Below are 27,193 nucleotides of genomic sequence, written 5' to 3'. Positions count from 1 at the left end.
GTCTACAAATGCTAGAAACGTGGGTTTACCTTTCCTTAATCTATTTTCTAAAATAAGTCGTAGGGCCAGTATTGCCTCATTTGTTCCAATATTTCTACGTAATCCAAACTGATCTTCCCAGAGGTCGGCTTTTACCAGTTTCTCCATTCGTCTGTGAATAATTCAGGTTAGTATTTTGCAGCTGTGACTTATTAAACTGATAGTTCGGTAATTTTCACATCTGTCAACACCTGCTTTCTTTGGGATTGGAATTATTATATTCTTCTTGAAGTCTGAGGGTATTTCGCCTGTCTCGCCTTGCTCGCCAGATGGTAGAGTTTTGTCAGGACTGGCTCTTCCAAGGCTGTTAATAATTCTAATGGAATGGTGTCTACTCCTGGGGCTTTGTTTCGACTTAGGTCTTTCAGTGCTCTGTCAAACTCTTCACGCAGTATCATATCTCCCATTTCATCTTCATCTACATACTCTTCCATTTCCATAATATTGTTCTCAAGAACATTGTCCTTGTATGATCCTCTATATACTCCTTCCACCTTTCTGCTTTCCCTTCTTTGCTTAGAACTGGGTTTCCATCTGAGCTCTTGATATTCATACAATTGGTTCTCTTTTCTCCAAAGGTCTCTTTAATTTTCCTGTAGGCAATGTCTGTCTTACCCCTAGTGATATGCAGCTCTACATCCTTACATTTGTCCTCTAGCCATCCCTGCTTAGCCATTTTGCACTTCCTGTCGATCTCATTTTTGAGACATTCGTATTCCTTTGTGCCTGCTTCATTTACTGCATTTTTATATTTTCTCCTTTCATCAATTAAATTCAATGTTTCTTCTGTTACCCAAGGATATCTGCTAGCCCTCGTCTTTTTACCTACTTGATCCTCTGCTGCTTTCACTACTTCATCCCTCAAAGCTACCCATTCGTCTTCTACTGTATTTCTTTCTCCCTTCCTGTCAATTGTTCCCTTATGCTCTCCCTGAAACTCTGTACAACCTCTGGTTTAGTCAGTTTATCCAGATCCCATCTCCTTAAATTCCTGCCTTTTTGCAGTTTCTTCAGTCTTAATCTACAGTTCATAACAAATAGATTGTGGTCAGAGTCCACTTCTGCCCCTGGAAATGTCTTACAATTTAAAACCTGGTTTCTAAATCTCTGTCTTACCATTGTATAATCTATTTGATACCTTTTAGTATCTCCAGGGTTCTTCCATGTATACAACCTTCTTTCATGATTCTTAAACCAAGTGTTAGCTATGATTATGTTGTGCTCTGTGCAAAATTCTACCAGGCGGCTTCCTCTTTCATTTCTTGGCCCCAATCCATATTCACCTACTACGTTTCCTACTCTCCCCTTTCATACACTCGAATTCCAGTCACCCATGACTATTAAATTTTCGTCTCCCTTCACTATCTGAATAATTTCTTTTACCTCATCATAAATTTCATCAATTTCTTCGTCATCTGCAGAGCTAGTTGGCATATAAACTTGTACTACTGTAGTGGGTGTGGGCTTCGTATCTATCTTGGCCACAATAATGCGTTCACTATGCTGTTTGTAGTAGCTTATATGCACTCCTATTTTTTTACTCATTATTTAACCTACTCCTGCATTACCCCTATTTGATTTTGTATTTATGATCCTATATTCGCCTGACCAGAAGTCTTGTTCCTCCTGCCACCGAACTTCACTAATTCCCACTATATCTAACTTTAACCTATCCATTTCCCTTTTCAATTTTTCTAACCTACCTGCCTGATTAAGTTATCTAACATTCTGCACTCTGATCCGTAGAATGCCAGTTTGCTCTCTCCTGATAATGACGTCCTCTTGGGTAGTCCCCGCCTGGAGATCCAAATGGGCGAATGGGGGACTATTTTATCTATGGGATATTTTACCCAAGAGGATGCCATCATCATTTAACCATACAGTAAAGCTGCATGTCCTCAGTAAAAATTACAGCTGTAGTTTCCCCTTTGCTTTCAGCCTTTTGCAGTACCAGCAAAGCAAGGCTGTTTTGGTTAGTGTTACAAGGCCAGTGTTACATGCAACCTATGTTCCACAAACTTTTCAGCTCTGGTCATACTTTTGGAGTTATTCTTGGTGGCAATATTTAGTGACACCCTGTAGATGCAGAAGAACTGGCTACTGATGCTTTAGATTTTCAGATAGATAGTGTCATATCCAAATTTCAGTGCCCAATTACACGTTTCTTTGTGAATAAACTGTCATCAGATGTAATGACTGAAATTGTGAGAGTTTGTACCTTGAAACTGTTTTCTGTAGGTTTTCTTAGGGAGGCAGTGACATGTTGACTGCCGTCAACATTCAGACACTGAAAAATCTTGAGTGCTCACTGAATTTGGAAAATTTTGCCCCTTACTTCTTGCATCCTGCCAATGACAGTAATATTCATGCAATTCCTGATTCATGTCATATGCTGAAATTCGTAATACTTTGGCTGAAAAGACAATTATTAACTGTGAAGCTGGGGATGCGAAGTGGGATTTTATTTTGGACTTAACATTATCTGCAAGAGTGCAAATCTTTAAAATTTGCCAGTTCACTCTCTGGAATTTCTATAATAAGAAAATGAATGTCTCTTTAGCAGCCCAGACAGTGAACTCCAGTGTTGCTGATGCCACCGAATTCCTAGAGAGTTCCTGGCACTTAGATTTTCAGAATGCCCCTGCCACTGTATAATTAATCCAAATTATTGATAAACTGTTTGATGTGTGCAACTCTAGGAATGTTCACGCTGAGGGCTTTAAACGACCATTGAGAGCTGAAAATGTAAATTATTGGACTGAATTTCTTTGTCATGCAGAAAACTTCCTTCAGACATTAAGGATTTGTTGTGTGTGCATTAGTTCATCCATGAAAAACATTTGTGCTATAGTTTTTGATGTGCATACATGGTGTTAGAAACTTCTCCCAGGAGTTTCTGTTTTGGGGTACTGAACCTCTAAGTATTTTTTAAATATATAAACTCCACAAGATCATCTAGAACTCTTTTTTTCTTTGCATCAGATCTAGGTTCAGTTGGAACAATAATCCCACGATATTACAGTTTCTGAGAACAATGTTGCTCGAGAACAATGTTACTGCAAGTGACAAGAGTAATGTAGATGGCATTGAGAAAGTGAGATCTTTCAGTGTTCATGTATTCATGTACCATAAGAAGCAAAGTGACAAGGTCACTGATGATGGTGAAGATACTGTTTACTTTGAGGCTCTTGATTCAGCACTAGTCAGTGAATACTAGGGTAATATTATTTATTATATATCAGGATATATTGTGAAGAAAATTATGCAAATGTTAAGATGTGCTGAGTGCAAAGAACTTATTACTGAAACTTCCTGGCAGATTAAAACTGTGTGCCGGACTGAGAATCGAACTTGGGACCTTTGCCTTTCACAGGTAAGTGCTCTGCCATCTGAGCTACCCAAGCACGACTCACGCCCCTTCCTCACAGCTTCACATCTGCCAGTTCCATGACTTCCTACAATGGCTAAGGCAGCTACACACCGTGGACTCTGACATCATGGTCAGTTCTTCACGCGAGTGTCACTCTCTGATTCACTCAATATCATTGGAGAGAAGTTCGATGGTGCCCTGTTCGACCTGTTCAAGCATGTACTGATCTCAACATATTTTCTTTACAGGGGTCAATTTTATGAGCAAATGGAAGGAGTGGCAATGGGCAGCCCTTTATCACCAGTGCTCACCAGTGGTAGCCAACCTTTTCATGGAAAGGTACGAAGAGGAGGCACTTGCATCAGCCACTTACCAACCCAAGTGCTTTCTTAGGTATGTCGATGACACATTTGTCATTTGGCTCCATGGCAGGGAGAAGCTAGATGACTTTTTGGAACATCTAAATTCATGCTGAGAGTTGGCAATACTCTCTTAGGATGTAAAGGTTGGCTACAGCGCACATACACAAGCTCTGGAATCTAAGATATTGTTGTCGCACCTCACAGCACACGGATTAACTAGTGGCAGTTTTGAAGCCAGGGTAGGAGCCCGCCTGCTGTGGTGCGCACGTGTGTTGGGCGAGGGGTCGTTGCTGAGCTGCCACACTGCTGTGTCCACCAGCACCGACACAGGATTTGGTATTTAGTTGATATTTTTTATAATTTGCAGCGCACTTATTAATTTAAAGAAAAGGGTTTGTGTATGTGCGTAGCAGCACACGGTAATTTTGATAATGATAGGAGTTGAATTCTTAAGGGGAAACCATTGTTAGATTAAATATTGATTTTTTTCATTGATTTCTTTTGTAATTGTCATGGAATTGTTTCACTATGTATTCAATTGAGAAGTATTTCAGTCTGTCTCAAGAGTTTGATTAATTTGTAATATTGCTTTCATGCCATGGAGGCAGACTTACAAACGAAGATATTGTTCAAAGAGCTTCTAGCGTTTTGTTAATTGAATGAGCAAGAATCGCTTGCAGAATGTAGTTTTTTTGTTAACAAGACTACAAGCTTGTGATTTTCAGTAGAAAAACATGAGATAATAAGATAGAGCTCGCAACTTTCAATGCCACCCAAGTATAAAATTTACTATGAATCTAGAGAAGGATGAACAGCACCCATTCCTGGATGTCCTGGTCAAGAGGAAGGCAGATGGCACTCTGGGGCACAGTGTGTATCATAAACCCACCCACCTTTAAGCCAGTAGCTGCCACCACCTGGCACAGAAGAACGGAGTCTTGAAAACATTAGTTCACAGGGGTCAGGCTCTGTCGGATACGGAAAGTCTGGCCACAGAGATAGAACATCTACAGCTGGTGTTCAGCAGAAATGGATACTCCTCCACAGACATCCAAAGGGCACTTTGTGCAACCAGCCAACCACAGGGTACTGAAGAGGAGCCAGAGGAGGCGAAGAAGGTGGCATACCTGCCATAAGCTGGACCTGCTTCTGCAAAGATCAGCAGAATTCTTTCAAAATATGATATAAAGAGTATCTTCTGTCCACCCTCCAACGTTGGGACAATGCTAGGGAGTGTAAAGGATGTACTGGGGCTACGTAAACCAGGCATTCACAACCTCCTGTGCCAGTGTGGAAAGTCATACATTGGCCAGACAACCAGGACAGTGGATGTCAGGTGCAAAGAACACCAGACGCACCCCAGACTCGGACAGGCAACCAAATCTGCCATAGCGGATCACTGTCTGGAGCTCGGTCACTCAATGGTCTACAACAACACTAAAATTGTGACACAGATGCCAAGATTTTGGGACAGTGTCATAAAGGAGGCCATCGAGGTCAAGGACACAGACAACCTAATAAACCGAGACAGCGATTACCAGCTTAGCTCGGCGTGGACTCCGGCTCTGGAGCTCATCAGGGCCCAAGGAAAGGACCAGAGAAACTCTTCAAGAAGCAGTAACACTGCAGGAGCAGCGCCAGGCAGGCGCTGACCGCAAACGCAACTCCCAACGCGGGACGGGCCTCTGACCGACGCCACGACCGCAGATGATGGACGAGCCGGGCGCGGACGACAGTCGGAGCACCAGGGAAGTGCCAACGCCTCAGGAGCAGCGCCAGGCGGGCGCGGACCGCGAACGAAACGCCTAACGCGGGATGGGCCTCAGAGAGCTGCCACAACCACAGATGGTGGGCGCGGCGGGCGCGGACGTCTGTGGGAGCACCAGGGAAGGACCAAAACCTCAGGAGCAGCACGAGGTGGGCGCGGACCGCGAATGGAGTGCCCGGCACAGGACGGGCCTCAGAGAGCTGCCCCAGATGGCGACCAAGTCGGGCGTGGACGTCCGAGGGAGCACCGGGGAAGAGACTACACCCTACAAGCAGCGCTAGGCGGGCGCAGACCGCGAACGGAGAGCTCGACGCGAGACGGGCCTCAGACAGCTGCCACAACTTCAGATGGTGGATGAGGCGGGCGCGGACGTCTATCGGAGCACCAGGGAAGTGCTAACACCTCAGGAGCAGTGCCAAGTGGGCGCGGACCACGAACGGAACGCCAAACACGGGTCCGGCCCCAGACAGCTGCCACGACCACAGATGGTGGACGAGGCGGGCGCGGACGTCCGTGGGAGCACGAGGGAAGGGCCAAAACCTCAGGAGCAGCACCAGGCGGGCGCGGACGGCCAACAGAACGCCCGACACAGGATGGGCCTCAGAGAGCTGCCACAGATGGCGACCAAGTTGGGCGCGGACATCCGAGGGAGCACAGAGGAAGAGACAACACCTTACAAGAAGCGCCAGGCGGGCGCGAACGGCAAACAAAGCGCCCAGCGCCCTCTGGGCATAAATAGTGGACAAGATCCTCCAATACGGCAGTCTCAGGTAGCACCTGAAGAAGGCAACGAGTTACGTGGACGAAATATTGTCCCAGAGCGACACAAACATCCGGCAGTAGACTCGATTATTCCACATGTCAATAATGCAATGGTTTAGCAGTTTTGTTGCCTAATGATGTGTACAGAACTTTTCTTGTCATGTGTAGAGAGAAATGCACTTTGTGTCACATGTTATTGTGTGAGAGTTAGCAACATATATGATGAAGTAACTATAACAAGATATTTTTCATGTCAATGTTTTGGTCGTTTTATATCGCTACATAGTTCCATCATTCAGGAAATAACATGCGAAAAATGAAAGCAAAAAATCTTTTGCACAGATGTAAGATTTTTCAGAAGGATAATTCGTCAGCACTCAGCTACTTTAGCTGCAATACGGGAATTACGTATGTAAATACTGCAAAGTAATTGCGACATTGTCCTAGCAAGGAAGGTACAGAGCAATAGCTAAGGGCCAACTATAAACTAAACACACACTGTGTCATATAGTAAACATAAACTGTAATAGAATTTTTTCCATGCAGCAGAACAATTTGACACCTTGCCCAGTTTAAAATGGTGATTGTGGGGTTACATGCCACGGCTTTGCTTCGTGTAGTAGTCTTTCCAGTTGAGTACTGAACTCACTGGTAAGATTCATCCCTGTGGCTGCACTCCTTTCAAAGATATACATTGGGTGAAGCATCTTCCTGAAGCCATACTGGATGTCGTCATGCTCGTATTTTGTGTGATTTATATTATAACCAATTTATAACCTATGTCCTGTAAATAAATGCTGTTTTAAAAGACCAACAGATTGAGGATCTCTCGAAAAGGTACAATTTATTGATGCTAACTGTCAAATAATGAGTTATCGGCGTTTAAAGCTTTTAGTAGGCGTATGACACAGGACACAGTTATTAGACACACATCATCACAGTGGTGTAGTGGGTAATGACATCAATAGTGGCTCAGGAAGTGGAGACACAAATCCAATAATTTTTGGTTCCCGACCTGCCATATACAAAAAATGTTATTATTGATCTTCACGTTTCTGACAGCTTCTGCGACTTGTCAATAATTTACAAATTAAGCATGAAACACTGAAATGCTAGTGAAAGTGTGTGACTGAATTGCAATTATGGTTCTACATCAGCTGTAGAATATTTCGGATTAAATGATAATTTGTGCCAGACAAGGAACGAAACCACATTTCCCTCTTGTCGTGAGCGCCAAATCCACGTTCGAGTCCTGGTCAAGCACAAATTTTCATTTCTTTTGAAATATTCTACGGCTGATGTGGAACTGAAGTCACAATTTGCAGTTTCATTCGTAACTAAATGCGGCCGTTGATCGCCAGTGCAGTGTCTCAGCCACTGCACTGCAGCAATGGTTTGTTCTTAACGTCAGAACATACGCGATATTAATGACTGGGTAGCGAAGGGTTATTTTTTTTAAATTGTGAGTTATTTCATCATAAATTACGAGAGACTAAAAATCGGAAGTATGTCTGGAACTGGGCTGAAATCGGAAAGCGGTCAGATGACGTCTCTCGCTCGTTAATTTTGAGAGCCATATAGGGGGTCATCATGTTTCGATTCTTTCCGTATGATAACAGTACATTTTAACATTAACACGCAATGAAGATTTATCACTCTAGGTGCGATTTATTGTAAGTAAATGTCAGTTAATGACACATCGTCTGTAATAGTGTAGTATGGTTAGTGTGAACAGTTATAAAACATCTTTTATTACATATTAACGAAGATCCCATGATTAGAGATATACTGTTGTGCAGAAGGAAGTAGGTTCAAATCCAGGTACATGTCTGTTCTTTTGATTGAAACATCCGCATTTGTAATTCGTTCTAGGAGTTTCTTATTCGTATAACAGAAGTATGTTTATCAATATTTGATGTTATTTGTTGATAAGCCAGTGCTTCCTCGATAATGAGATCTTTCCATTTGGTGACCTCGGCCTGATTAAAAAACAAATATGAAATTGCTGCGAATGATACAACCAACTATGATACATTCCTTCTTGCCACGCATATGTCGCAATTTCCAAGGATGCGGTGAGAAAGGAGGAATCTAAGTGTACAGCTTAAATTGTTGAGAGTGGAACGAGAAGCAATGATATGTATTCTTGCCTCTCACAAATATTTGGTCCTAAGATGTGTGCTCTTCGTATATTCAACGGCAAAGATATCATATAATGAAATCCAGCGATGAAATGGGAAGATTGGTTTCTTTGACATAAACAATCTTGTGTGCGAGAGATAGTGCAAAAGAAATGAAAATTAGGAAAAGGATATTACCGAGAGTTGCATCTGACTTGGGAGCTTTCTTATTTGTTCTTTTCATTATTCCAGTGACGTACTGTTTCGAGTTATTCATTGTCTTGCCTGCTCTACATTCCGTGTGGTCATTTTGGTATACACTACATTTCATTTGTGCTACGTATGTAATGGTAAATGTGACAAGCAATTTTGTTGCTGTTGTTGTTGTGGACACTAGTCTGGAGAATATTGTAACAGCATCCTCACAACCAGAGAATTGGCGATACTGCACCGAGTGTGAAACCGTTGCTCCTCCAAGATCATGGCACTGTGATACATGTAAAACATGCATTTTGAAGCGCGACCATCACTGTATGTTTACTGGTTGTTGTGTCGGTCATTACAATTATAGATATTTTTATATGTTTCTTTTGTACGTGTTCATTGGTACATTTTATTCCACTTATCTTAACTGCTTTTACATATGGAAAAACTTTGAACATTTTTCTCTGTTAGGTATAACGAAGTTTATATTTCCAATGGCAATGCTTGTTTTAGGCGTAGACGCTACTGAAAAACAAGTATGCTTATTAATATTTATAATTAATTTCGTTGGTGCAATATTTACATTGGTTTTGTTGGTTCACCACACCAGCTTAGTGTGCAAGGGAATGGTAACACATGAAAAGAGCAAAAATATCACATACTATGATAGTGGTCTGAAAAAAAACTTATCTCAGACTTTTGGAAAAAGGTGGCATATATCTTGGTTATTTCCATTTGTAGCGTCAGAATTGCCAAATGATGGAACAGACTGGAATGATTTGCAGAAAACTGATTGATGGAAATCTATCACGTTCCTACTGGCATAATTCTCAAGGGAAGGAGTTCATGAATGTGTACAGTGTCTGTACATTGTGGTTCACTGTTTGTTTGTTTTCTTCTATAAACCAAAAATTTGTTTAAAACAGATGGAGTTGTATATATGTATTATGAGAAGCAACTGTAAAATATATCATTTACATTAACTATCTATGGATCTGTTTGTCAGTTGGGCAACCAAGAGAATTTATACACAAGGAGAGACCAAGAGTCACAAGATTAACAGTTAACTATTTCTGAACTTGAGAAAAATTAGTTTACTTCTTCACCATGTCAGAATATTTTAGGCCTACCAGAAATTAGCATGGATTGAAGCTAATCTTTCTGGTGGTTTTGCAGACAGAATTTTAATCAATTCTAATCAGTTTTACCATTATTACTAAAATTGTGTGTTATATTTTTGCTACTAAGATATTGTGTGATGAATGCCTGAGCATATCTGTTAAAAGTGCAACTTTTATTTCAATCCTAAGGGATCAAAGGAACTTTCACTGCCTTGTCAGACATCATTTAATAGAGTTTATAAAATAATTGTATAAGATAATTGTTATTTTTAGCTTGATTGGAAATGAAAAGATTACTTTACAATTTATGTTTCCTTCCTTGCTGCAACTGGCATTAATTTCTTGTTCCACAATTTCTCAATTGTGGCTGCTAGAAATTATACACCACGTTTTCTTGTGCAACATGGTTTAGTTATGTAATTAAAATCAAGAGAAAGAACCTGGGGGATTGAAGAATAATACTTGTCTATTGTCTGACTATTCTTCAAACATTTTCAAAGTTTGGCAAGCCAGAAGGTTACAAAATATTGTAGTATCTGAAGCTTTACAGAGCCAAATTCTTCATCCAACTGAAATAAAAGTAAATGATGTTAAGCTTTAATTGAACAGAGCATTCATAATTGTGGTCAAGCAAAGCACATCCTTTCACTCTGGCTTACTGTGATCTGTTTTATAGGTGACCTATCACACAGTTTCTCATTTTCAAAGATATTTTTCACTGCGTGAAACCAAATATAACTTAATTTCCAAAGGCCCAAGATATTACTGGTAAATCACGTATTTAGGCCTATTCCACAGTTTCAGTAATTTGAGGGTGGTTATTTTACTATACATTCAATTCAGTTGCTTCATAATAAACAGTATTTCCATTCACATAAATGGAACAATTGTACCAAGGTTGCAGTTTACAACTTTATGGCAACCAGTTTTTTGTCTCAAGTGTTGCAGTGTAAAATTTAGTTTAATTGTTAACATTAAAGTGGAAAAAAATTCCACATGGATTGTGAAAGGCAACAATTCAAGTTAACTAGGTGGAAATCAGTTTGCATTTAATGACACTTTTTACCATAACCACAGGCAGTTACCTTGACTGCCTAGTATTTTCAGTAAGATGTGGTAACTAGCCCACTTTCTCTCTTGCTTCTGCATTGCTCATGCTAGAGGATTTGCAGTACCAATAATGTTTCACGACATTTGTTTTAATTATTCTTGCCAAACTTAGATGTGCATGTTAGGAATGTGGGAGGGAGGGGTGGGAGGTCCACAGGCTGGCATGCGACACATGGATACTGGAGCCAGTGAGGTGCAATGCATGTTGGTGATGAGATGGAGGTGTGGATTGGAAGAAGGGTCAGGACAGAACAAGGGAAAAGTGTTAGAGTGGGGGAACTGAGGGGGGAGGGGGAGAGCAAAAAATAAGTTGCAAGGATGACAGCTATCTACATAGTTGCTGGAGGGAGAAGATGGTGCTGGAGAGAAGGATCCACAGGGCATGGATTGCCAAGCAGTTGAATGCGAGGTTGTTATGCTATGGGGTAGTCAATTTCATTCTTGACTGTAGTTTAGCAGCAGACATTCATTCTGATGGGCAGCTGGTTGGTGACCACACCCACAGAAAACACTGTATAGTAATTGCAGCAGAGCTGGTATATGACATGGCTGGATTCACAGGTGATCCTGCCACTAATGGAATAGGACAAGCTCGTCATCAGACTGCAGTCACAAGTCACAATGTAGTGGCACAAGAGGAGGGAGGAAGAGGGCAGACAGACAGACACAGAGAGAGAGAGAGAGAGAGAGAGAGAGAGAGAGCGTATGTGCAATAGCTCACTAATGGATTCCTTCCGAAAACTAGCCAAGTTTTCACTCTCTTTTTTGTGGTGTTCATTTTGTACCAACACTCATGAAGGGAAATGTAAAAAGATGGCCAGAATTTGTGCATCAAACATTTCATTCAAAGTTGCTGAATGGATGAATTTTCTGCAGCAAGTACTAATGCCTAAGAGTGTATGTACAATAATACTGTTCTCTCTCTCTCTTTTATTTTTCCTCGCACCTTCCCCCCCCCCCGCCCCCCCTCTTCCAAATACTTACTAATTGGCAAGTAAAATATCTGCACAGTGAACACTTTTATTATGTGGTAATCTTCTAGTTCTATGGATGAAGCATTCATTGGATTGCTGTAGTTTTGCATGTTTCAGAGGGTGTGGTGTGGTACACTCTCCATAACCTCATATATGTGTTAGTGCCTGATTACTTGCAGTTATGTCCTAAACTCAGTCTGTAGTGAAATAGAACTGTGGCCCTTCAAACCCCTCTTGAAACTGTGCCTGTCAGAATATGGATGACGCAGGAAATAACTGTCTGCGATGTATATCTTCCTCCAGATGGTGCAGTACCCCGGAGTGTATTAGTTGCGCTGATTGATCAACTCCATAAACCTTTCCTACTTTTGGGAAATTTTATCACCCATAACCCCTTGTGGGGTGACACCGTGCTTACTGGCCGAGGCAGAGATGTCGAAATTTTATTGTCTCAGTTCGACCTCTGCCTCTTAAATACAGGGCTGCCACACATTTCAGTGTAGCTTATGGTAGTTACTTGGCCATTGATTTATCAATTTGCAGTTCAGGACTTCTCCCATCTATCCACTGGAGAGCACATGACGACCCGTGTGGTAGTGACCACTTCCCCATCTTCCTGTCACTGCCCCGATGTCAGGCCCATGGAGATCTGCCCAGATGGGCTTTAAACAAGGCAGACTGGGAAACTTTCACCTCTGCTGTCACAATTGACTCACCCCCACATGGTAACATCAATGCAGTGGTTGAGCAGAGTGACTACCACAATCGTTTTTGCAGCAGAAAACGTGATACCTCGATCTTTAGTGTGCCCCCGGTGAAAGACAGTCCCTGCTGCATATTGATTCATTTCAATGTGACACGTGAAAGAAATTGAAAAATTCACCGTCCAGTGGACTGTTCCCATGTTAACCTCAACAGTTTGCCTATGCTGTTGTTAAAATGCTGCTTTTTTGGAGAGAAAGAGATATGGCACTGAATTTCTTATAGAATAGTTCAAACACCTTTTAGTAATTAGGGTAGTACTCAACAAATACGATGATATTCTATTGTTCACACAAAATATTCTTGACAAGTGTCTTCAAATTTTGTTTTACAATGGTCAGTTTTACAATTTGTAATCCAGCTGTGATAATCTACACTATTCGTGCAGAACAAATGCCTAAAACTATATGAATATTCTAGTAGTGGCTTTTATGCCAAGACAGAATCACTAAATTTTGCCATCTCACCAATGTCCCGTCATTAGATTTATTATGTACCTCTTTTAATAATAATAATAAAAAAAGCTTTTTCCTTGTATCGTAGCCAGAACAATTCACCATGATGTGAAAAGTGTCACTAGATTTACAAATTAGATACTTGCTGGACACTTACATAGCTGAATTTTTTTTTGTTTTAATCTTGTTCTATACTAATATATAAAGGGGGCATAATGTTAGCAAAAATCTATGTACTTCAGATTTTTACACAATACTTTAATAAACACTTGAATAGGTATAGTATATAAATACTTTCAAGTAATGGTGTAAAGGCTTTCTGCTGAAACTGGATTTGAGAAATAAAATGCAGTGAAAATTTGAGGTTTTTGTTTCATTTTCTTTCTCTTAGTCAGTTTTAACTATGGTAGCAGGGCATTTAAACCATTAGACTAATTGTTTCTCCCATGTATATTGTTCATCCGTATATATCATTTTAAACAAAAATTCTATATCCAATAATGTGTTATGTTTTCTTCCTTGCAATTGGTTTCAATATAAGACCTCTATATACACTGAAGGAATAAAAAATTACAACACCAAAAAGGAGATGTAAAACAGAAACAAAAGTGAAACATTCAGCAGGAATGTAGCCACTGTACATGATTTATGGCACGAGTGGTCACGAGAATGTGCGGTCGCAAGACGACATGGCACTACCGGGAGGGGGGACCGTCACATTCAATGAGTGGTTCTGGGGCATTGCACTGCATCTGCAGAAGCAATTTGAGCAGCCGTTGATATCACGGTGACATAATGAAATGTTATAAATTAGTTACTTCAAGAACAGCTGCAAGGTAGATGTCCTGTAGCGTGCATTCCACTGACCCCAAACCATCATCATTTGTGGTTTCAGTGCTGTCAAATGAGAGCTGATTGGATGGCAGGGTGGAGGTCTGTTTTGTAATCTGATGAAAAGTGGCTCTGTCTTGGTGCCAGTCATGATCATGTTTTGATTGGGAGGAGGCCAGTTGAGAGCCTGAAATCAACCCATCTGCATGCTAGACACACTGGACCTACTAAATAACTGGGGTTATTGTCTGAGGCGCAGTTTTGTATGACAGCAGGAACACACTCATTGTTATACCACGCACCCTGACTGCAAACTTGTATGTCAGTCTGGTGATTCGATCTGTTGGGCTGCCATTCTTGAACAGCATTCCAGGGGGTGTTTCACAACAGGATTACACTCACCCACATCTGCTGTTGTAACCCAACATGCTCCACAGTGTGCCGACATGTTGCCTTGACCACCAGATCTGTCTTCAATTGAGCACATATGTCACATCATTGGAGAACAACTTGTGCCATCCACAAACAGTGTTAACTGTTCCTGTATTGACTGACCACGTGCAACTTGCATTGGACCTCATTCCACAAACTGACATCTGGCTCCTATATAACATAATGCATGCATGTCTGCATTCTTTCTTTCAACATTCTGGCAGTTACATTGGTTATTAACGAATCAGTATTTCATATTTGCAATGGCTTATCTTGTTCTTACATTAACCAGTGATCTTGCAATGTTAATCACTTAAATATGCTACCTGGACAAGTGTATTCCCAAAATTTCATTACTCTACATTAATTATTTTTGGGGTTGTGATTTTTTTCCATCAGTGTATTAGGAAAGTTGCATTTATGGCTTATCAGCTTATGAATAGAATACTGCTATGCAATCTGAAACTTTGTAGTACTATCTGTCTGTAGATTAAAACTATGTGAAATAATATCATTGAAGCTACTATCCTCACAGATCCAGCAGTTGGAGGAGTCTCTTTTGTACTCTTCAAACCAGTTATCCTAACCAATTTACCAATTCAATTGAAGTGAATGAAGGCTTTGTTTGCAGTAACAATAAACAAGTCTCTGTGTCAGACATTCAGATATGTTGGAATTCATTTATGATCAGTTGCTTTTCATGTGGTCAGCTGTATGTTGTCCTTTCACAACCTGGTAGTTCAGAAAACACATTCACATTCTTGTCACACAGTATATAAAAATGAAATATCTGGAATATTCTGTAGTTGTATAGCATATTTAGCATTCCCACGAGCAGACATAGAGATAGAGGCACAGGTGCTGGCACAGTTGTTGCAAGAGAATAATACGAAACACTATCACAAAGGGCACCATGTGAAGCATGGGCTGGGCAGAGCCACTGACTGAGGTGTTTACCTGATGGTGGCACTAGGCCTGGCCAGGCTGTTCTGATGCTGATTTCAACACCTACAGAGAAAGCCTTTGCCTCGTGCTGTGCTCTGTTTTGTGTGCTCATTATCAGTTGCTTGTACTGTTTATGTATTGCGTTTTCCTCCGTGCTTAATATCTACATGGTGTTCGGACTCTCCACTGCTCCGTACATTGACTTGCACGTTGAGTTTTGTTCCCTCTTCCGGGTTTCAGCTCCCGGCTTGTAATTGAGTCACCATTGGCTTTTATAGTTTACATTTGTGATGATTCATGGCATTGTCACACCTTGTACGGATACTAAAATGGTGACATCAGACATTCTTAGTGTTAAATTGTAGCCACCACTGATCTGCCATTTTTGCAATGCTGGGAGGAGCAGTTGTGGCTCTGAGAGAAGTAAAAGTTGGAGCAGATGCAGAAACTGCTCAAACAAAATGCAGAATTACTCTGTACTAATGCCATGACATAGCAGACCAGGCAATGCATAAATGCAGTTGGCACTTTGACAATTACATTGCTTGCCTTTTGGACCCTTTTCTGCACCTGGAATTTATCAATGATATTTTGGGCGTTTGATTCAGGACTTTTCTTGTTGCATAAACTACCTTGACGACATCTGTGTCATGGGCTCCACACGACAGGAGGACATGCCCGTAGATATGACATATAGACATGATGAACTAACATCTGGGTATGATTGTTGTACCATCTAATAGGAGTGTGTGGTGACAGGTAGTCACACAGCTGTTATCGTGTGGTCAGCTGGTCGCTTATTAAGTGTCAACTGAGTTCACGTGCTGGCTGCTGGGAGCACTGGCATATGGTTACTCCTTGCTGCAGTGCATGCACATTCCGTGGCTTCATGTGATATATTTTAGACCCTTCCGCTGTAGACTGCTTTCTGAGATTCTTGCTCTTAGTGTCTGTCAACAAATTGTTACCTCAATTTTTCTGTTAACTGTATTTTCATGTTTCCTTGTGATTACTGTAACATGGAAGCACTCTATTACAGAAATAAAGTGAACTGAATGTAGGAGTGACCTGAACACAATTCTTCCACAATAAGAACTTGAAATTAAGTCACATTCCTCAAGGACAGCAATACTTATGACAGTGGTGACCCTGATGTGATCAAGAATATGATTTACGAAACTCAAGAACATTGCATTCAATTACAGAAGTAGGTCAGAGGCAGTCATCTGCAATCTCAAGACTGGCCTCACAACCCTATGTTATGGTTCATGCAGGTTGAGACATGTTTCCTTTGTGCTAAAGTGATGTCTGATTCCATCAAGTTTACTTTAGTAGTTAGTCAGTTGGATATCATATGCTGTCAAAGTGCATGATTTTAAAACATCACCACCCAACTCAGAAGCATACCTGAAACTCAAGATGGAATTAATACAGCAGGTACTGGCATCACAAGAAGAGGTAGTGCAACAACTACTAACACATGAGGAGATTAGGGACAAGAAACCACCACAACATCCCTGTCACTTGAGAAATAAAGTCAACACAGGCACAGTTCCAGATACTCTACTTAATACCCTGTAGAGCAGTAGACTGCCAGCTCAGGGACAGCTATTGTTGCGTCTCACATGGATATGCCTCCAGATGCCGTAGCCGATCTGGATGACTGTATTCAAGACACAACTGTGCCTACTTCATGTATGACCTGACGACAATGCGTAACAGCACTTCAATGGGAACCACACTCGACTACGACAGTCTATTGAAGAAAGCTGAGGCACTGAACAAACTGCTGAATGATAGCCTCTTGAGCAAGGACAATGCCCTTAGTACACAGATGAGTGCGCTGCTTAAAGGCTGGAATGTTAGAGGACAATCCTGATGGAGATGGTGAGTTGCTGTTCATCAAATTCACCCTTCTCTGGTGACCCTCAGTCAGTGAGCCTATGTTGGTATCGCCAGCACACAAATGGAACCTACTGTGCATGTACATGTATGTCAGCTGTAAGTGTTAGATGGAGGTAGATGCAACAGCTTGTCCTGTATGTGTATTCTCAAAGGATCATGAGACTTGGTGAAAGTTTTTGGTAGATACGAGATCTGATCTCATCATTCTGCAGTGGGACAAGCTAAACAATTGCCATCTGGCCACCACATTTCAACTGTCGACCGCTAACAGCTCTGCCATTGTGACTGATGGAATGTAGCACTTGGAGCTGGATATGGGACTGAGGCTTACTTTGGTATGGAACCTAGTAATTGCAGATGTGATGGAGCCTATTGTCGAGGCAGACCTCTTGGCACATTACTGAATGACACCTAGCGTCGCCAGTGCTAGGCTACTCAACATCATTACTGGGCTGTCCATCACTGGGTTCCAGCATTCCACTGACCTAGGCTACAGGAAACAGGTACGCCAAGCTGCTCAAACAGTTCCCTGCACTCACAAGGCCTCCATAGCAGGTACATCATACCATGTGCTACACCAACGCGATGGAAGACCCTCTGATTTCATGCAAGCCCAGACGATCAGCTCCCAACCAGTATGCAATCGCTATGTCAGAGTTTCACACTCTGCTGCTGGAGGGCATCATCCACTCATCTAAAAGACCTTATCATCACCTTTGCATTTACTCCCAAAAAAGAACAGTGCATGCTGGCCATGTGGTGCCTACCATGCTTTAAACTGAAAATGATCCTAAACCATTGTCCAGTGCTTCCGATATTAGACAGTAAACGTGTATTGTGTGGGAAATGTATTTAATATGTTAGATTGCGCCAAAGCATACAGACAAAAACTGGTTGCTGAGAAAGGCATTCCAACGATGGCCAGTTTAATGCCTTGTGGTTTATTCAAAAGCTTATTCATGACTTGTAACCTGACAAATACCGCAAAAATATGGCAGTTATTCATTTAGTCAGTGTTAGAAGGATTACCATGTTGTTTTGCCTACCTTGATGACATACTCATCTTCTCAGCAGTGCCACAGGAACACTAAAGTTTTTGAGCTCCTTGACATGTACGGCATTATTTTGTAAGTCTCTAAGTGCGTGTCTGGACAACTGGAGTTTTTGGACGATCTTATTTCGTCAGTGGGATCATGCCCTCTGCCAGAGAATGTTGAACCCATTTTGAATATTCCTCTCCCAAAGAATTATGGAAACTCCTTGGGGTGTTCAATTTCTACTGTTGCCATCTGCCACATGTGGCAGAACTTCAAGAACCACTTGCAGCATCTCTGGCCAGTCTGAGAACAATACAGTGCGGTGTTCGCAGACAGTGATAGACACATTTCAGGCTGGGAAGTACTGCATAACTGAGGCCACACTTCTTGCTCATCCTGCTCTAGATGCACCCCTCGCACTAGTGGTTTACGTTAGCCATTGGTACAGCATTGCAAAAGTATGTTAACATGTCCTGGCAGCCTCTCATTTTTTTATATCAGAAATTGTCTCCAACTCAGCAACAATGGAGTGTATATGACAGGAAATTGTCGCAATCTATGCATCTGGAGGTAAGACTATTCACAGTCTACACGGACCACAAACCTTTGACCTTTGTCTTCCACCAGAATGATGACAAATGCTCTCTGAGGCAGTTTAATCAGCTAGAATATTTTTGCCCAATTTTCCATTGATGTTAAGCATATCTCAGGACTGAACAATGTAGTGACGCACTGTTTGTCACATGTCAGCGCCATCACCAAGGCAATCGATCTCGCACACCTGGCCGACGCACAGCAGTCCAACCAAGAATTCCAAGATGGCTAACACGATACTATGGCAGGCCTACAGCTTACACTCACTCACATACCTGAGGCAAACACTAAGGTGTACTGTGACATCTCCAATGGAAGAACTTGCTCATACATTCCAGCAGAGCTGTGCAAACAATAGCCTCCATGATTTATGTCATTCTGGAGTAATGGTAATGACGAAGATATCTAATCATGTGTGTCTTGCAATATAAATGGATTGCTGCCAATGGTCTCATGTGTGCATGAATTCTCAACACAACAAAGCTTCATGTCATGTCATGTTAATGTGCCAGTAGGAAAATTCTCAGACAACCAAGAGTTTTGCCCACATACATATTGACGTCTTGGGACCACTACCACCATCAGAAGGTCAACGATATTTGCTAACCATGCTGGCCTGGCCAGAAGCTATTCCTATAGATAATATCTCCACCAAGACGCAAGTCATTTATTTCTGACTGGGTCACTTGCTTCGGATGTCCACTGCATTTAACAACTGACAGAGGACGCAAAATTGCCTTTACCCAACCGAGCAAGTTTTGCAGCATGTCACATCACTTAACAACAAGTTATCATACAGCTAGCAATGGCATGGTCAAGCAGTGGCACAGGTCCCTCATCATGAGAGCTGCATGCACTATCTAGCAAGACCCTTTGCTAACTCAGTTAAATATGAAGTGTACCACTCACTAATTGTATCTCAAAACAATGTTGTGATTTGCACAAACGCCTTACAGAGCTCACAAAAAACCCGGGTAGGTAAACTCTTATCATTCAGATATTTTAATATACCATCAGTGGAGAGCCCCTTCTAAAGCCCAAAATGGAAATGACTCGGCGTCTTGTATTTGAAGCTATTCTCAACAATTCTTAAATAAGTTAGCTTTTCCAAAACTCTTCAGGAATAAGTTGTTAGTGAGATCAAAGAGATCAATCCGAGATACCTTCCAAATGAACCCTCCAACTGAGCAAAGTTACCGATTCTTTAACAACCTAGCATTGAACCAATACAGTACTCATCCCCTCAGTTTCATATATTGTCATGTCAGATGCAGTGCATGATTGATAACACAATGTCTGTATGTCGCACTGTGTTGAAAAGATTCAGAACAAAATGATGGAAGCATTCTCTACAGGTCAGCATTCACCAAGACTGGAAAACAGTGCTGAAACTGCTCCACGACAGGGTAATGCTATAATTTACCACAAACATCTTGACAACAAAAGAAACCTAAGTGCTTGCTGAAGTCACAATGTTTCCTCTTGCATCTGACAATGTTAAATCTGGTGTTTAGCAGCATCACAGACAATCATTTGTAGAAAATGGTCAGAATTTTATAACAATTAAGGAGTCTGTGACCCAGTTTCCAGGAGGGCAAGTATCCCCTCCTGCCCCCTTGTGGATGTGTGTGACTGTCCTCCTCTCCTTTGGTAATAGGAAAAGGAAGAAAAGCAATAGTAGTAGGAGAACATGGACTTGGGGGAAAGGAACAAAAGGAGAAGCTGCCTGGTAGAGTTCTGCACAGAGCATAATTTAATCAATGCAACACTTGGTTTAACAAACATGAAAGGAGGTTATATACATGGAAGAGACCTAGACACACCAAAACGTACAAGACAGATTGCATAATGAGAAGACAGAGATTTTGAGACCAGATTTTAAACTGTAAAACTAGGGGCAGACGTAGACTCTCACCATAATTTATTTGTTATGAATTGCAGATTAAAACTGAATACATTGCAGAAAGGTAAGAAATTTTGACCTTGAATAAATTGAAATAATCAGACATTGTTGAGAACTTCAAAGGGATGAAGGCAGCAGAGTATCAGATACGCAAAAAGACAAGACCTCCAGTAGAAATGCGTGTATAACACGATATTTCCTGGCAGATTAAAACTGTGCCAACAGTACTCCAAATGGAACTTTTCCCTTTTATGAGCACTTGGTCTGGCAAATAAGCTATTCAGGCACAACCTGTCCTCACAGCTTTACTTCTGCCAGTACATCTCTCCTACTTCCAACCTTGACAGAAGTTGTCCTGCATAACTTGCAGGACTAGAGCTCTTGGAAGAAAAGAAAAATGGCTTAGCCACAGCCTTGGGGAATTGTTTCCAGAAATAATTTCCATCACTTTGCAGCATCCTATGCCATTCTTGAGTAAATGATATACAAACTGATCTATCCAAGCACAACTGGTATACTAACACTGTACACTATTTGAGTAGTAAGGGGATTCATGTCTATTTAGAAAATTTAAGGAGCTCTGAAAAGATAGAAATCTTGTGCCTATCTGAGCAACACACAACTACAGGGTTAGAGAAGTTAAATATAAAAGCTTACACTCTAGCATCTTACTCATGTGGAACTAATATGGGAAAAGTAGATGTTACAAGTAACATGTTACAAATAACACAAGTTCAAGTAGCTTTTGTAGTGATCAGGACTCAGAAGTGTGTACTTGTGAAGTAATACTAGAAAGTAGTTCACTTTTAATTGTAACTGTGTGTAATTTCCCACTGAGAAATCTTGGAACTGTTTTTGAGAAATTTCAATTTCTTACTATGCTATCTGTCAAACAGCAGAAAGCAGTTAATATGGTGATATGCGTGTACATTTTCTCGAGGATTGCAATAGGAAACATTATCTGGAAACCTTATTTGGATCCTACAATTTAATCTCAGTAATTAACTTCCCAACACGGGTGCATAAAGACAACAGAACATTATTTTTTGATAATGTTTTCTTTGGTGAAGCTCAAAGCAAGAAAATAACTGTATACCCAGTAACAAAACGTTGTGTGAGTCAGAGGGACATCTCTCCAAAAGTGTGATTTTCGATTTTTTAAACGTATGGCCTCACAGTAATCAGCTCCTCATTCTGTCAGAACAGCATATCTCTATCCCTTCTCCATGCGAGAATAAGGTGCTGCACATCTCCAAGTTGTGAGATTGTACTAGAGATAGAAAAACATATTGGCATTTACGTTCTTCACACTGCTTATGTCATGAAGTAAATTTGGAAATACGTTTTAACCCAGCAGAGACCATAATCTGGTTGTTTCGCATAATGTAATTTTGCTGCATTTGTGTGCTACTTTCCTGTGTGTTGAAAGAGAAGTAAATGTTATTTAGCATCTAACAACAAAGTTTGCTAATTGGAAACGCCACATCACGTGTCACTGCTGAATCATTTGTCTGTCCATCAATTCTCTTAACATTTTATGTACGAGGTTTCAAGCTATTGCATTTCCCTTGCAAGAATCCGTAAGTGGAGAAACACCATACTAAACAAGGAATGTCCTTTGTAAGCATTGTTAATGCAATCACATTGCTTTGATTGTCATGTCACATTTTGTGCGCTATCTGTCAGATAAAAAATGACTTTACAAGGAAGGAGAATGGTTGAGCTAGTGAGGCAAAATTACCGCAATGAAAGGAATTCAACATCTGATAAAGGTAAGACGAATTGCTATTGATTTTATCTACGAGATAGGCATCCATGGAGGTATAGACCATTAGTCTGATTGGCTTGGTTCCTATTCATTGTTTATATATTTTAGAAATTTCAGAAGCAGAAGAAAAGAATGGTGAAAGCTTGTGTGTAATACAAAACAGTTTTGATATGGAATGACTCCCAGAGTTAAGTGAAGAAGAGTGTAATGAATTCAAAGTGCTTTGTTTGAGTTCATCAGATAATTACATACATGAAAGCAACATAGAATCACCACCACCACCATTACTATCTCTGAGGCCAAAGAAAAGGACAGTTGCAGTTCAACTGAAAATAAACCAACTTTTGAAAATCTAAGTAGGGCCACTGTGGGCCTTGTTTAGCATTTCAAATACTAATTTCTCAGTCAAGAATTATTTGAATGTGTAGTTAAAGGCATGGAATAAAAACAAACAAAACACGTATACTGGACTTTGTTTTAGCATGGTTGTGTGTACACGTTTCATTAGTAGTCCTGGATTAGATTTTGTTCTAATTGAGATGTTACAAAAATAATTACACAAATGCATTTTGGTAGACAAAGGGACATATTATTTTGTCTTTGGATGAACTGGTAGATTTTTTCGTAATTGTACAATGGGACTTTGTGAGACTGATAGTTGATTAATGTGGTATATAATGCCACAAAGATGCTAACGTCAATCATACAATTCTCTTCTTTCCAGACAATGATTCTTCAATTTGTCTGGGCAAAGGTTTTGTGATGTTAATGAACGTGCAACAGGAAGAAGTAAATCCAGTGACTGTTGATTCTAATGATAAAGAACCTGGGCAATCTGACAGAGGAAATGAAGTTGGAAAGAAAAATAAAATGAAAAAAAAAAAAAGTAAAAACACAGACAAATGCAGAAGAAACATAAGAAAAATGAATAGGCAGTCAGGAAAGGAATACAAATCAGCTGTTCATAAAGAAGTGCCATCCAGAACATTTAAGTATAAGAAAGTGTGGCGAGAACATCAGCGAGGGATGTTCCAAGGATGCTGGACGATGAAAGACAGAGAAAAGCAGTGACAATATTTAGCTCTACTTATTAATGAGGTACCGAAAGCAAGGTCACGTTCTGCAGTTGCGGAGTCTTGAAAAATAGGAGAATGAAGTAAAGTCCTCCTGAAAGAGGGTTGTGAAGGTTAAGTATGTCTAGGGTTTTTCCTTTCCACTTTTACAGAAACATTTGTTGATACATATGGAAGAAAAGAGACAGCAACAACATGATTCTGACTGCTGACAAGAGGGATCATCATCATCCAGGTATATGGAGACCTGACACGGCAAGCGAAGAATAAGGAACCACATAAAATCGTTCCAGGACATCTGAATATACAAATGATGCACAAGCTACATAAGAAATGCTGCAAAGAGGAGCACATTATTGCTGAAAAATATTGGCTCTACAGAGAAATATTCAATACAGAGTTATGCACGACTACTGCTAGTGCTTGAAAATTTCTCCGAAGAAAATCAAGAGGTAGAGAAAGACCAGTGCTCAGAACACTTAAAGAGAAAAAAGGCAGCTAGAAAACTAAAACATGAAATGAAGGAGTGGACTCAAGCAGGAGACTGTCATTTATTAGAATTTGACCTAGAAGCTGTAAGGTAAAAACTCCAGAAGATAGCAGATAGCTGTCCAGTTGTTTTGTTCTCCAACACCTGTGGAGGACCAAATTGAAATGTCAACATGAGCACCATGTTTCTTCATGCTGTACAAACACTGGGTCACTCTTTAATGTGTGATTCAGTCCATGCCTGAACAGAGGTGGCTGCAAGAATATCTAAGTTATACTGTTGTTCAGACTGCTGCAAAACATAGACTGTTTGAAGTTTTTGAAGTGGACCGGAAGGGCATCCTAGATTTATGCAGAAGAAAAGTTGAAAAGCAAATTGACAGTGAAGGAAATCAAGTACAATGGCTTACTGTCGAAACCATGGCTGGGTCACTTGTGACCCATTTCTTAATTCTTTCGTTTGTCACTCTTTTGCATTATTGCCTACAGTGCTGAATTTCTGTGACTTTCTATGAAATAAGACAATCAGCGATTATACTTAATTTGACAATTTATAGGGAAACCTTGAAATAGAAATACGAAGATTCACCTAGAACTGTGGATGTGCCAGTTCTGGCATGTAGCTTCATGCTTATTGTTAGATTATGTTTGGTCAACAACTGCAAAACTCCCTTTTATCTCACTGCCTGATGACGTTGCAGTTTCCCATCAGGGGAGGAGAGGGAGAGCAGGTTGAAACACATCTGACCATGTATACAAGTATTGCACAGCCAGTGCTTTGTTTAGTGAAATATGGTTTTAGTAGTGCTTTCTAAAAGTGTAAATAGTGTATGCAACATCAAATTTATTATGGCCAAATGTCTACGAACAGACATTACAAATGTGCTAAATGAGATTTTGGATCGTGAATCTGAGGGCGAGCTGCTGGAGTCTTCATTTGAGGAAGAATTACCACCACCTGTAGCTCCAGGTTTTTCATCATAAGATGATGTTATTCTTCAGGATGTCCAACTGAATATTGATGAGGAAGGTATGCTCATCTACGAGTTTGTTTTAATAATAATTATTGTTTATGTATGTGCTGCATAGGTGCAGATTTCAATTGCAACACTGATATTTATACTTTGTTGCTTCCTTGAGTTTTTTCAAGTTGACTGTTTTTTTGTTCTAATATTCCACAATCTATTGAATACCAATACATGTTCTAGTACTAATTACTAATATTTCAGGAATGGCTGCCAAAGACAATGCAGGACCATCTCTGTATGCAAAACGAAATGTGAATGTAAGCTGCTACAGTGCTTGGCGTCTTCTGATAATGGACAAAATTTTGAAACATTCTGTAAAATGCACTGAGGCCAAAGCAAGCCAAGTATTGGGATCAGATGATTAAACTATGAACACTTAAGAACTGGAAGCTTTTACACTTATATCGTATGTGCATGGTGCTATAGGAGTGAAGGGCTTAGAACTACACACACACTAGTGAACAAGGTGGCAAATACTTTTGTGAAAACAATTGATCATTACAGATTCAGAGAGATAATGCATTATCTCAGATTTGACATTAGATCCACAAGACCAGAACAACAGGAAGAAGACAAGTTTGCTTTGATATCAGAAATCTGGTACGAGTTCATTGTGAATCTATAATGTATCTACATAGTGAGTCCATATATAACAATCGACAACAGCTTTCTTCTTCCAAGTACTGCTGCAGATTCACACAGTTCATGGCCTCAAAACCAGAAAAATATGGAAAAAAGTATTGGACAGAAGTAGATAAAGAATCCAAATATATTGTGAATGTTTTCTGTTCTCTAGGAAAATATGACACTATGCCCAGTGATGAGCATCTTGGTGATTTTGTTGTGAAAAAATTGATGCAACCTTGCCTCAATGAAGGAAGAAATTTCATATGTGACAATTTTTTTCACCTCCTTGGCTCTCTCTGAAACCTTGAAAGCAAATGCAACAAGTCTAGTGGGTACCATAAATTGACCTCACGGGAAATTCCAATCTGTATCAATAAGGCAAGAGAAATGTCATACAGCACAGTGTTATTGAATATCATCACACCAACAGTTTACCAGGGAAAGGGCAACAAGAATGTCCTGATTCTCAGCACTTTGCATCCTTATCTTACAACTGAAGATGGTTTGAAAAGAAACCAAATACAGTTATATTTTATAAGGCTCTGAATATGGTGTGGACGTGGTCAACCAAATGGCTCGCAAATACTCTGTCAAAGCACCATCAAGACATTGGCCTGTTCGCACACTTTACAGCTTGCTGGATTTGGCTGGGATAAATGCCTGGGTATTGTACAATACTCTAAATGAGAAAAAGTTGAAACACAAAGACCTCGTACTGCATCTGGGGGATAAGCTTGCTGAGAAGTATCTCTGTTACACCTGAAGACATTCCTGAGAGACAAGAAAAGTGAACACCTTACCTTGTAAAGTCTAACTGTGAAGAAAACAAATCATTTGTAAAGTGTCATATGTGCAAGAAAACTGTCTGCAACAAATGTTCACCAAAAGACTGTTATTTGTGCTCATTATGTGATGGTAGTCATTAAGAGCACCTAGCACATGTGTAAGTTTTTTAAAATAGTAAATGATAATTTGTGAAAAGCTTCTTTATTCTTGTTGATTTCATAATCAGTTTTCCAGGCCTTCAAAGAATAGATTCATTAGTAGAACAATAACACACTGACAAAAGATAATAAAAGGAAGAGATTTGCAGGTCCTTAGTGACCCAGCCACGATTGTAGATATGTCTAAATAGCAGCGGTTCTAGTGTTAAAGTGACGCAACTTCAATATCGCAAAAATGATGTCAATCACATCTTTTTCAAACATTTCCATCATCAACAATTACAAAGTTTGCCAGTTACCAGAAAATCTTGAAATTCCAATACAATCTTCCAGTTGGCACTGAAATACCATGGAGCATTAAAACTTACCCTGGAGAACTAAAACTTAAGGAAGAGATGGTAAAAGAACTCCCAGCTCTGTGCCACACCGGCATTATCAATGAATAGTATCACACATTTCACAAGAGTCTTCAAGAAGAGAGACTTGGACATTCAGACTGTGATAGCAATGGTTGTGATGAAGTTAGCTAGAAAGTGAACATTCATTGGTACAAAAATCCACTAAGATGTT

General features: G+C 40.4%; 1 protein-coding gene across 1 annotated transcript; it reads left to right on the top strand.

The window, feature by feature from the left end:
- The first annotated feature begins 8,543 nt into the window (after positions 1 to 8,543).
- Positions 8,544 to 9,615, top strand: LOC126480872 (probable palmitoyltransferase ZDHHC24). The gene has a single exon (XM_050104250.1). It carries the CDS (start codon positions 8,595 to 8,597, stop codon positions 9,420 to 9,422), a length of 828 nt encoding a protein of 275 aa, XP_049960207.1. The 5' UTR covers positions 8,544 to 8,594; the 3' UTR covers positions 9,423 to 9,615.
- The last annotated feature ends 17,578 nt before the right edge of the window (positions 9,616 to 27,193 follow it).

Source organism: Schistocerca serialis, chromosome 5 (genome assembly GCF_023864345.2).
Source record: "Schistocerca serialis cubense isolate TAMUIC-IGC-003099 chromosome 5, iqSchSeri2.2, whole genome shotgun sequence".
In the NCBI taxonomy this organism is placed as follows: Eukaryota; Metazoa; Arthropoda; class Insecta; order Orthoptera; family Acrididae; genus Schistocerca; species Schistocerca serialis.
Note: the sequence above shows the minus strand (reverse complement) of the source record. Positions and strands in the feature narration are given on the sequence as shown.